General features: G+C 40.3%; 2 protein-coding genes across 4 annotated transcripts; both read left to right on the forward strand.

The window, feature by feature from the left end:
- Window positions 1-1,128: 1,128 nt before the first annotated feature.
- On the forward strand, window positions 1,129-5,457 carry LOC145421813 (tripartite motif-containing protein 16-like). The gene has a single exon (XM_080292660.1). The coding sequence runs from the start codon at window positions 1,753-1,755 to the stop codon at window positions 3,415-3,417; it is 1,665 nt and encodes a 554-aa protein (XP_080148786.1). The 5' UTR covers window positions 1,129-1,752; the 3' UTR covers window positions 3,418-5,457.
- Window positions 4,807-12,775, forward strand: LOC145421822 (uncharacterized). Of its 3 annotated transcripts, none has more exons than XM_080292686.1 (5): window positions 4,808-6,530; window positions 7,561-7,830; window positions 8,525-8,670; window positions 9,936-10,214; window positions 10,701-12,775. In XM_080292686.1, the coding sequence occupies exons 4-5, from the start codon at window positions 9,968-9,970 to the stop codon at window positions 11,243-11,245; spliced, it is 792 nt and encodes a 263-aa protein (XP_080148812.1). In that variant the 5' UTR covers window positions 4,808-6,530; window positions 7,561-7,830; window positions 8,525-8,670; window positions 9,936-9,967; the 3' UTR covers window positions 11,246-12,775. The 3 variants fall into 3 exon arrangements, with proteins under 3 accessions (XP_080148813.1, XP_080148812.1, XP_080148811.1); XM_080292685.1 differs by having other exon boundaries at window positions 7,561-7,822; XM_080292687.1 differs by lacking the exons at window positions 7,561-7,830; window positions 8,525-8,670 and having other exon boundaries at window positions 4,807-6,530.
- Window positions 12,776-13,146: the final 371 nt, after the last annotated feature.

The raw sequence follows: 13,146 nt of genomic DNA on the forward strand, positions 1-13,146 counted from the left end.
GTGTCGAACAACCTTTGTACAGTTAAAGCCAGCAGTTACTACATGACAGAAACACCAACGTTATCTCTTTTATGCGTTTATACACAGGTCACGCTGATTGCTGAACAAAAACCCAAAGATCAGATGTTAAACAGATTTATTTGCTCTCTCTCCTCCTTAAACATGTTTTTAATGTTAGTTATAATTCAGAATTGGCGACTGAAACACGTAGGACACATAAGAACATCAGGAAATAAAACACCGATAAATATAACCTCAGTAAAAGAAGTCAGCGGGGGTTACTACAGCTGTGTACCGGGGCCTGCGCTTTGTCGGTGGGATTGCTTGCGAGGCGAGCGGGTCTATCCCACGCTTTGCCGTGAGACTGGGCAGACGTCTCCGAAATCATCGAAACACTTTTGCAAAGAGGCTGTATCTTGACAAACCGACCAGACACATGAAGATTAAACCACTACATTCTCGGCTAAAAAAATATTAAAACGGTATTTGGTGACACACAAACAGGGTTTTTCAAAGTTCAGTTCTGTTAGCTTCCACATGCCGGTTGTTGTGTGCTAGAAACAATGGCCACCAGGCCTAAGCAATGGTTTTGACTTGATCAGCGTTAACCCCGCCCCCTGAGTTTGATGGGTGAGGCTGACAGATAAAATTATTTCAAGATGAGAGCCAGGCGCCAGGACTGCCAAAATGAAATAAATAAATATATCATTAAATAATTAATTAAATGTGTCAATAATTAATTAATTAAATGTGTGTTGGCCCTGCGACAGACTGGCGACCTGTCCAGGGTGTACCCCGCCTCTCGCCCTATGACAGCTGGGATAGGCTCCAGCGCCCCCCGCGACCCTGAAAAGGATAAGCGGAAGCGAATGGATGATGGATGGATGGAATAATTAATTAAAATGTGAAATACATAAATAATTAATTAAACGTGTCAATAATTAATTAATTACATGTGTCATAACTATTTATTTAATTAATTAATTCCAATTTTAATTAATTATTGCCACATTTAATTCATTATTTAATGGTGTATTTAATTAATTCATTATGGCAGTCCTGGCGCTCCATAGGCACCAGCGCCAGAGGTGAGGTTGAATACAAAGACCGTCCTCTGGACACCGTATAACATGCCCGATCCCAAGGCCCTATATGTATGTGTTATGAGAGTGTGAGTAATGTGGATGTCTAGGTTGTGGAATAAAATCAGTCTGCTGATAAAACAGTGAGCACAGTGAGAAGATCTTCACTGAGCTGATCCATCTCATCTCATAAAATTGAGGCACAGGTGACCAGGAGGGGACAGAGGGGGAACGACCTTTTATTGCTTTTTTCTACAACAATTTCTTAGTTCAGCTGCAGTATTTGATATCCTGTAATGACTAAAATGATAATTTAAACTAATTTACATAAAAAGATTGTCTTTTAAATGTTACGTTTATTTAACAACTTTAAAGGCTGAGCAGTGCTATTTTTAAATGAAAAACTCACAGGCTCACATGTTCCAGGATTGAATTAGTGTCTGATAACCCTCCCTCTTCCTGCTCTCTAACTCAGCACCTCCTCTCTGTCCACATGTTCCCTTGTTCCCTCCCCTTCTGATCTGCAGTTTGAAGATGGGTGCAACCAACATGTGGTGACGTATAAGAGCTGACAGATCCCATTCGCTACAGAAACCTATGTTGTTTAGATCAGAGCAGTTTCAGTTCTGAGGAAGTGAAACTCACACAGTCACTGACACTGTTGGGTGAAATGGCGCAGAAAAGTGTTCAGCTGGACCGAGAAACCTTCTCTTGTTCGATCTGTTTGGATCTACTGAAGAATCCGGTGGCTCTTCCCTGTGGACACAGCTACTGCATGAAGTGTATTGAAAGCTTCTGGGATGAAGAGGAAAAGAAGAAAATCTACAGCTGCCCTCAGTGCCGGAGGACTTTCACAGCGAGGCCTGTCCTGGAGAAAAACACCATGTTAGCAGTTTTAGTGGAGGAGCTGAAGAAGACTGGACTCAAAGCTGCTCCTGCTGATCACTGCTATGCTGGACCTGAAGATGTGGCCTGTGATGTCTGCACTGGAAGAAAAATGAAAGCCTTCAAGTCCTGTTTAGTCTGTCTGGCATCTTACTGTGAGAAACACCTTCAGACTCATTATGATTCACCTACATTCAAGAAACACAAGCTGGTGGAGCCCTCCAAGAAGCTCCAGGAGAACATCTGCTCTCGTCATGATGAGGTGATGAAGATGTTCTGCCGTACTGATCAGCAGAGTATCTGTTATCTCTGCTCTGTGGATGAACATAAAGGCCACGACACAGTCTCAGCTGCAGCAGAAAGGACTGAGAGGCAGAGAGAGCTGGAGGTGAGTCGACAAAACATCCAGCAGAGAATCCAGGACAGAGAGAAAGATGTGAAGCTGCTTCAACAGGAGGTGGAGGCCATCAATCAGTCTGCTGATCAAACAGTGGAGCACAGTGAGAAGATCTTCACTGAGCTGATCCATCTCATCCAGAAAAGAAGCTCTGATGTGAAGCAGCAGATCAGATCCCAGCAGGAAACTGAAGTGAGTCGAGTCAAAGAGCTTCAGGAGAAGCTGGAGCAGGAGATCACTGAGCTGAAGAGGAAAGATGCTGAGCTGAAGCAGCTCTCACACACAGAGGATCACATCCAGTTTCTACACAACTACCCCTCACTGTCAGCACTCAGTGAGTCTACAGACTCATCCAGCATCAATATCCGTCCTCTGAGCTACTTTGAGGATGTGACAGCAGCTGTGTCAGAGGTCAGAGATAAACTACAGGACATTCTGAGAGAGGAATGGACAAACATCTCACTGACAGTCACTGAAGTGGATGTTTCACTGTCACAACCAGAGCCAAAGACCAGAGCTGGATTCTTAAAATATTCATGTGAAATCACACTGGATCCAAACACAGCACACAAACTGCTGTTATTATCAGAGGGGAACAGAAAAGCAACATTTATGGAACAACAACAGTCTTATTCTGATCATCCAGACAGATTCACTGTATGGTTTCAGGTCCTGAGTAGAGAGAGTCTGACTGAACGTTGTTACTGGGAGGTGGAGTGGAGAGGGAGAGAAGTTTATGTAGCAGTCGCATACAAGAATATCAGCAGAAAAGGATATGAATGTGTTTTTGGATGTAATGACAAATCTTGGTCATTATATTGTTACAACAACAGTTTTACATTTTCGTACAACAACATCCAAACTCGTGTCTCAGGTCCTCGTTCCTCCAGAGTAGGAGTGTACCTGGATCACAGAGCAGGTATTTTGTCCTTCTACAGCGTCTCTGAAACCATGACTCTCCTCCACAGAGTCCAGACCACATTCACTCAGCCGCTCTATGCTGGACTGAGTCTTTATTATGGAGCCACTGCTGAGTTGATTAAAGTGAAATAGACTGAAGTCTTTCATATTGTTGTAAGTTTAACCCTCAGAGGTCCTTAGGGACATTTATTGTCTTTTGCATTTTTAGTTTTAAACCATCTTCACTGTGTTGAGTGGATTAAAGCCAAATTTGTCAAAGAATGTTTTTTTTTCTTATTTTTTTTAATTGTGGTGTCAATTCATTAAATCAGCCTAAAATGGCTAAGTTACAGAAATCCAAACACATGAGTCCCTTTGGACAAAAATGTCCACATTGAAACCCATTATAAACGCTATTTTTCACGCCAGAAAATTTACGGTCAAATCGAAAGTCAGGTCTCCAGCTTAGGTTTCGTTTTGGACTACAGGCCTTAGACTTGTAATTTTTTTATTTGTCCACCGGGTGGCGCCCTTGCTTCACATTTGACCTCTGCTGGAAATCAGCGGGCTGCTTGGACAGACCTGCGGGAAATGACGCCTCTTTTCCGGCGTGCAGCAGCGGATTCGCCCGCTGATCGTGCGGACCATTTTTCGGTCCCTAGGACCATGAGAGGGTGCTTTTTTTTTTTAGTCAACAGGAAATGACGTATTTGTTGTCACGTGGTACCGGAAGTGTGCGCTGGAAAAAGGAGTCCGACGCAACATGCCCCGATCATCGTCGCGAGTTAACCCGGGAGAATGCACTCATTTCGGCCTCGACGAGCAGCATTTGCCGCCTGGAGACCATTTTCTGGTTCTGGAAAAAAAAATAAAAGGCGATCGAAATGACTCTTGGTGCCAATCTTTAGTCCATCTAAAGGCCTAATTATAATAACAATCAAATATTACTTCAAATGTTTTTTTGGGAAAATATTTAGTTTTTTAGTTTTTTTTTTAGTTTTTTTGTAATTTAAAGGGTTAAAACAACGAAAATATAATTAAAACTTTATATGAATATTTCAGGGAGAAGCAGTTTTAAAAGACTGACCAATTTAAAGTGAAAAAAAAAATTAATATTTAATATTTTTATTGCACTTTTTGGGGCGTGGTCGATAGTGTGCATTTTATGAAATGCGCTCCTGGAAAAAAAATAAAAGGCGATCGAAATGACTCTTGGTGCCAATCTTTAGTCCATCTAAAGGCCTAATTATAATAACAATCAAATATTACTTCAAATGTTTTTTTTTTTTAAATATTGAGTTTTTTTGTTTTTGGGGGCTAAAAAAACAGGGCGCTCATGAAGTAAAACTGGGATTTAAAGGGTTAAAACAACGAAAATATAATTAAAACTTTATATGAATATTTCAGGGAGAAGTAGTTTTAAAAGACTGACCAATTTAAAGTGGAAAAAAATATTAATATATAATATTTTTATTGCACTTTTTGGGGAATGGACATTTATGTCCATTAGGGACCAATGTGTGTGTATTTTTTAGGGATCTCCAATCTGTATTTTAGTTCCCTTTTAGTTTCTCTCCATCATTATTGTGGTATTTATGTGCTGCACATAAATCAGATGTCAGTCAAACATTATGGGCAGTACCTCGACATCTTCAACATGTTGTCTTGATGTTTTTACGTTTTATAGGTGGAGCTCTTTCCTGTGTCTGTTCAGCCATGGAGACTATCAATGCTTATGGATATTTTTATTTGAAAAATTTCTCCACATGACAACATAAACTTCTCTATCTTCTAAATGTTTACTGAATATTTTTCTTAGGTATTTGTATGTTGTTGTTTCTCTTCACTGATCTTAACAGAGAAGTCTACAGACCTTCCTTTATCACACAGATTTTATTCTCATTTGTACATTTATAAAGAAAACAATTAATTACAGAGCAATAAGAAATTTTAAGAAAGTGCACTATATCATAATTTATAGTAAAGTGTATTAAAGCATCGTTAGTTAGTCACTTATTTAGTTTGGAGCTGTATCATCTGACACTGTAGAAACATTTCCTCCAGCTTCAGCACAGAATGTTAAAAACAGAACTATTAATGAGAACAAACAGTAGGAACACAGTATCAGCAAACATCATGGCTTAAAATGGAGAGTAAAAATCTAAAAAGAAATAAACAAATTAGTAAAAAGGATTTCCTGTTGACATGTTATTGGTCCTATCTTGTCTGCAGCACCTCCAGGATGCTTCTTATATGCTTCTGGTTATTTTTGCACCAATTTTAGTTGTTGTCAGTAGGAAGTTCAAGTTCAACTCAGTGTGTTTGTTTGTTTTTTTCAAACTGATGCCTGACCTTGAACACCAAACATCTGTCAATAAAGCAATGATATAAAATGCTTATATTAGTACTGAAAAACTGCATATCCACTTTACAAATATAAATAATGATATAAATCCACAGCTGAACTGGAGGAGCAGCTGATCTAGTTCACTCATGTGTTTCTGGACTAAGAGTTGGAGCAAATACCTTATGATTCAGTGATGTTTGTTTTTGTTAAATATTTTGTAGATCCAAGAGTGAGTTTGACTCATGATGATGATGTTCCGAATTAAACAAAGTTGGTCACAAATTCTTCAAAGCTGTTTATTAAGAATATATTCACTTGGACTCATGAGACAGGCTTGTGATCCAAGGGAGCCATCAACTGGACAATTACTGACATGACAACAAAAAAGCTAAGTACAGAGGGGGGAACAGAGGTGAAAATACTTGCTTTAAAGGATTGTAATGTTTCCTTTTAAAATAAGTCTCTAAGGTCAGACAAAGGGACAGAAACTCATAGCTTTCTACCAGCCCAATGACAAAACTATAAGTTGTTTTTTAACATCTACTTTTTCATCTATTTGGCAGTCACAGTGAAAAGTATAAACATTGGCACGCTTTGTCTTGTGATTCTGCTGTTCGTAAAAAATGACCATGCGCAAAGTACCAGACTTTAAGGCTTTGACTTGATGCCAATGGCCTGAGGAGGACAGTATTACCCTTGGACATGTGTAGTCTGCCGTCTACTCAATAGAAGAAGAAGAAGCGCGGAAATGGCACAACTGTCTTCAGTTTCTGGGAGAGTTTAACAATGAGAGACTGATGATGCAGAAGAAATCTCCGTGGTTAAAAACATTAAAAACAGTCGTCCAGGATGATGAGATCCGCCACTGGCTCAGACTGCTGTATATCAGCCGGAGACCCGAGATGAAGTCACGCAGCAGGTATGTAAAACTGTGATGTTCTCAATGAACTAACACAGGAACGATCTGAGCTCAGTCTGTAAGCTAACAGGCTAAAATCAGAGAGCAGCTAATCAAACAAGTGCGTCCGTTTTTTTTAAAGGTCAACTTTTAACAATAGACTTTCATGAGACACATCAAAACCAAACAGGGAGGGAAAGCTTCGGTTTTCTGCACTGTGCCACAGTTCGCTGTCTGCTTCGGTTCACGACGCCTCACTCCGGGGCTACAGACAGTTCTCTGCCGCCTGTGGTGCTCCTCACCTCCGTCTGCACCCACAGACTTCCCGAGGTGGAGGCAGGCCGGCAGGGACTTTGAGAGATGGGCTTTACTTTTAAAAATAGCCCTTAATCAGGGTCTAACTCACTAAAAGATGGCCACATGTCTCTCTCCAACTTAATCTCTTTCTTTTAAGTAATTGTTTTTCATTGAAATGAAATTAATTGTTCAATAAAATGATTACATTTATAATTGAATTAAAGTTAAATGAATCAAGGTGATTTTGACTTTGCTAGTTAACAGGAAGAGAAACAAACTTACACAGGATAAAATGAAATTTGGACCCAGCAGAAAAAGTCAGATCACAGACAAACAGAAACATTCCTCTTTGGCTAAAATAAAATGCAGATTATTGCTCATCTGCAGTTTTAATCATGGTGAATAATTTATGATTCAGCCAAGTAAGATTCTTCTGTGTGGAGGTTTTTCCCCTGTCAAAAGGCATTGACCATTACCTTCATCTAAACATGGAATTTAAGTCATGTAGTTGCCGTTGTTTGTTTTTAAAGAGGTCATAATATTTTTGTGATGGTAGAAATTTATCTTCAAAGTAATAGTTATAAAGTGAATTAATAAGACTTTCCAACAAAGAGAGGGAGTCACATGGTGCTTCTGAAACATTTGTACAAACCTCTCTCACATATGTGAGCAACATGCTCACAGTGTACAGCCCTGCTGACTGAGGCTGCACCTTTACCTGTCTAATCTTTTTCTTTTTACTTTGTTCCTCAAGTCCCACATCAACATGAAGTGTAAGGAGGAGGAAGATCTGGCTGGCCAGCAGGTCTGGAAGCAGGAGAGGAACTTCAATCTGGACCAGGAGGACACAGATCCCCCACAGATCAAAGAGGAACAGGAGGAACTCTGCATCAGTCAAGAGGGAGAACAGCTTGTAGTGAAACACGAGGATGAAGGCATCGTCGTCTGGAGCGGGGAAGAGCGGCTCAGACAGCTGCATAACATCTGGAAACCTGAGAAAGATTTACAGACCAGCGGTAAAACTGTAATCGCTTTTCTGAAGTGTTAACATTAATATTAAACCTACAGTTTGTATCAGTCAGATCTATTTAATGTGTATTCGTGAAAACATGACAGGGAGTTTTAAATGGACTGGTTCTTATATAGCGCTTTTCTACTCAATCTTGAGCACTCAAAGCGCTTTACAAAACTTGTGCATTCACCCACTCACTCCCATTCGCACAAGCACATTTTTCTTAGTGCTTTCTACCAACATTCAGACACACATTCCACAGATCAAAGAGCAACTTGAGGCAACTTGGAGTTAGTATCTTGCCCAAGGATATTTGAAATGCAGACTAGGTGAAGCCGGGAATCGAACCGATCAGTAGATGATCTGCTCTACCGCCTGAGCTACAGCCACCCCCAATAGTGAAGATTATTTTGAAAAATATCAAGATGTAGATCAGTTTCGAGATCAACTCCAAAATAGATCATCAGTCAGTCAGTAATAAGTGAGTTCTTTTTTGTTTGAAAGGTTTTTTTTACTCTTAATGTTGCTGAAAAATGTCAGAACTCAAGTTCTCATTTGCATCAGAGTGCACAAATAACTTCATTTTTACACACTTTTAATTTCACCTGCAAATGTGAGCAACATGCCCTCATTACAGACTTTAACTAAAACTTTATCTTCTCAGAAGTGTTTTTCTATAATTACATTTTTTTTATTGTTCGTTTAGAAGCAATAGTGGAGAGACCGGCTGACTGCTGCAGAAGAAATCTGCTCTGAGGTTAACAGAACGTCTGATCGTCCAGTATGAGATCAACCTTCAGCAGAGACTGCTGGATATCAGCCGGAAACCCGAGATAAAGTTACGCATAACAGGTAAAACTGCGATGGTCTCAGTGGACTAACACAAGAATACAACTCATGTAGGACCTGATCAGAGCTCAGCTTGTAGGCTAACATACTGAAATCAGGGAGCGGCTAATCACACAAGTGCGTCTCTTTTTTACGGTAAACTTTTAGCATTAAACAAACCTTGAGACCGAGAGAAAGTGCCTTTATAGAAGATTTATTTAGAAGATTAAGATAAAAGAGGCAGGGAGGGAAAGCTTCTGTTTTCTGCACTGTGCCACAGTTCGCTGTCTGCTTCGGCTCTCTGACCCTCACTCCGGGGCTACAGACAGTCCTCTGCCGCCTGTGGTGCTCCTCACGTCCGTCTGCACCCACAGGCTTCCCGAGGTGGAGGCAGGCCGGCAGGGACTTTGAGAGATGGGCTTTACTTTCAAAAATACCCCTTAATCAGGGTCTAACCCTACAAGACCATCGTGCCTCCCCCACCATCCTCACCTCATTTTAAAATGTATATTTTTCAACTGAATTATATTTGGGTTCAAGAAAATGATGAAGTTTTTAAAATAACTTTGTAATGTTCTAATAAACAGTCTTAACTCGAACTAAATCAGCTCAAATCTCACAGATGTCAGTGTTATTCACAAAGCATGGAAACATAGTTGTTAGTTTTGAATGCAGCCACAGCAGGCAAACTATGGCTGCATGCTCCAAAGAACAGGAGCACAGTAACTGAACACACTCTTAGCACACTTACATCTGATTTTGGGAACAGTTAACAGATCTGAACCTGATGACCTGAGAGGTTTAACTGGGTCAAAGGTCGAGAGCCAATTGAGAACTGTCCAGTTAAACCAACTAAATGATGAAACCTTTGATTTAAAATGTCATGATCAACAGTATCAAAGGCAGCAATGAGATCAAATAGAACTAAGACTGAAACTCTGAGTCCCTAATAATCTTCAGATCACTGATGACTTTAGTTGGGTTGATTCTGTGCAATGACTGGCTGTGAAACCTGACTGGTACTTATCTGCTATGGCACTGTGAGATTTTCAGTTTAATCTACAACAATGACAAACATTTACTTGCAGCGTGAAGCTGGCAGCAGCTACCTGAATGATTTGTACTCTGAACTTTCCTAATAAGAGTATCAGAGCTCGAGAGTAACTTACACTTTCATTTTTCACATTTGTACAGTTTAAATTTCACTCCCATATGAGGACATGCTCAGAGTGGACTATATTTGCTCAGATGTGTTTTCCTGTCATCACATTATTAACCTTTTTCCTCAGTGACCCTTTGTTCCTCAAGATCTCCCCCTAACATGAAGTGTGAGGAAGAGGAGGGCCTGTATGACCAGCAGGTCTCCAACCAGGAGAGGAACTCCAGTCTGGACCAGGAGGGCCCAGATCCTCCACAGATCAAAGAGGAAGAGGAGGAACTCTGCATCAGCGATGACGTAGAAAAGATTGTACTCAAACAGGAGGATGAAGGCCTCATCTGGACTGAAGAAGAGCAGCTCAGACAGCTGGATAACATCTGGAAACCTGAAATGAACTTACACAGCAGGGGTATGTAAAACCGTAATGGTCTTACCTAAAAATTAATATGACTTTAATTCATTCAATAAAGATATTTTGGAAACACATCAGAGTTCTTCAAGGCCAGTGTTTAAATAAACTCAGCTGATTGTTAGTCGAGGTTTTCTGAGAGCTTCGCTGCTTTTTATCCCCATATTTTAATCCTACTTTTAAATTTCCCCTTCTGTCTGATGTTTGTCTTATCATTTACATAAACATCTTTCCAACAGTAATTGGTGGACAAACTGTGATTGGTGCATAGAAATTTACTAACGTGTTAGAAGTGAGTGCATGAAATCTTATTTTAACAGTTTCCAGGTCTGGGTAAATGATATGATGATATTTCTGATGATATTTTGATTAAACTCTGTTGTAGAGTTGGAAATGGACAGCTGTAGACACCACTGCCGAGTAGTCATTCTTGTTATACTTCTATATTTATCTAAGACAAGTAATTTTGTCCATTTGTCACCTCAGCTTTCCCACAACAGCATGAATGTGAGGAGGAACTGGTTTTTGGGGACCAGGAGAGAAACTTCAGCCTCGACCAGGAGGATCCGGAGCTTCCACACATAAAAGAGGAAGAGGAGGAACCTTGCACCAGTCAGGACGTAGATCAGCTTGTAGTGAAGCAGGAGACTGAAGGCATTATTATCTTCATGGTGGCTCCTACTTATGAGGAAAGTGAGCCAGAGCTGGACAGTGAACATCTCCTTTCTTCCAGCTCTCCTGAACCAGAGAGCAGAGATCAGCAAGACAACTTTCCTGTGTCAGAGAGTCAGCGTAAAACTGACACAAGTAAAAAGTTTGTGAAATGTGAGATTTGTGGAAAAACCTTTGAGTACAGATCCAAACTAACGAGACATATGAGGGTTCACACAGGTGAGAAGCCACATTCTTGCAGCACCTGCGGAAAAAGATTCAGCCTGATGATAAACTTGAAAACTCACATGAGAATCCACACAGGTGAAAAGCTTCATTCAGAGGATACAGTTACAAAGACACATGAGGATTCACACTAGTTAAAAGTGGGAGAACTGTCAGATGAAGCAGTCCACTGAGAAGCCAGATCAGAGCAGATCAGATGACCTCCTTCCTTAAAAAACTCTGTATTGTTTATTGTATGTAGGGGTGGGAGATATAGCCTCAAAATAATATTTCAAGAAACTTACATTTAAAAAAAATAATGTACATTTTATCAGCTCGGCAGGCAGCAGCATTTATATGTGTAAGTAAATGATGGATTTTCCATCTTTCTCTTCCAGTGAGCTGCTGTCACTGATGACAGCTTAGCTAATTCAAAGTGTGAAAATGTGGCCACCTCAAGGTGCTTGATATTGTAAGGTAAAGACCCAACAATAATACAATGAAAACAGAGAAAACCCAAACAGTCATATGACCCCCTATTAGCAAGCGTTTTGGCGACAGTGGGAAGGAAAAACTCCTTTTTAACAGGAAGAAACCTCCAGCAGAACCAGGCTCAGGGAGGGACCCCCATCTGCAACAAGGAAAGTTTTAAGTCTAATCTTAAAAGCTGAAGGCTCTGCCTCCCATTCTACCTTTAAATACTCTATGAACAACATTATAGTGCAATGTTAGTGACACGGCATACATGAAATATGAGCACATAAGTATCCTCAGGGGTGTTTTTCCTGGAAGTTTTAAGAAAAGTGTATTACAAGTGCTTACACTCTAGCTTAATATCCAAAATAACCTTGTAATGCGGAGCCTGCACAATTCTGTCATATAAGGAAAAGAAATTCTACCTGGTTTGTTTCATCTTGGGTCGAGCTTTTTAACCTCCTGCTTTTCCACCGTGTAGCACATCAGTAATTTCCATCCACTGACTGCTCTTGCTGTTATATGAAATGTAACTCGCGAGTGCTCCAGTGATGCATGGTTGAATCATTTGTTTACCTTTGGGTCGCACATCACTGCTGCTAGTATCTCCTGCTCACGTGCCTTCACAGCCCGGTTGTACTCAAGTGTGTTTTTGCTTAAAGTGTTGTAACAGGTTTGCTTTTTTCACTTTCAGTGGGAAAAGTTTTCTTGCATATTTTGCGAACATTCAGCTACCAAACTGTGACTGGAGCCCGACATATGGCTCTGGCTGTGAGACATGACTGGGGTTGACTCATTGGGGTGAATGCAAACACATGATGTTCCTCTAAACACACTTTTTTGTAAACATTTATACCAGTATTATTGCAGATCATATGATATGTCACAGCCCTAATTCTGTTTGTTGCATATTCCATTAAAACCTGTAATGAAGATGAAACACGTATTTACATTCATTTGATGTGATATTTGTATCGTGTTGAGCTGTGGAGGTGACAAAAAAGTTGCTGAGATGTTTTATTTTTTTGTTTAGTGGAGAGGTTTTACTCCACAGAGTCAAAGCTGGAAAGAAACACACATGAGACCAAACATTTTGTGATTTAATCTTGATTTTCATGAAGACTGAATTTCAGCATGTGCTCATCCTGTTGATTCGTATGTTGGTGTTGGTTATGTGTCTTAAAAGTGAAATAAAGATTTCTTTAAAACTTCTTGTGGCTATTTTTTTAAGGCACAATCTTTACAACATGAAACAACGTCTGTGAAGCACATTTTGTACAGTGGGCAGGGAGACTTGCCCATCACTGTGGTGGTGGGGTGGATGAGATTTGCCTGCGGTCACTTAAGGCTCTGTATGTTGTGGGTCTGTCCTGGTTGTCCTGCTCAAACATTGTATGGAAGTTGAGGTCAGTGCCTTCAGACCGGCCAACTATGGTGGTAATCATGGTCCCCTGTTTTATGAAGGGAGTGTAGAGGGTATGTTTGCACTTCAGGCCTCCCTAGGAAGGTCTATATCTGTAGTCACTTTCACTGTTTTCTTATTGCTGTTTCAAATTGTTGTTTCTGTTTGTAGCCTTTTTAT

Source organism: Astatotilapia calliptera, chromosome 18 (assembly GCF_964374335.1).
Source record: "Astatotilapia calliptera chromosome 18, fAstCal68.1, whole genome shotgun sequence".
In the NCBI taxonomy this organism is placed as follows: domain Eukaryota; kingdom Metazoa; phylum Chordata; class Actinopteri; order Cichliformes; family Cichlidae; genus Astatotilapia; species Astatotilapia calliptera.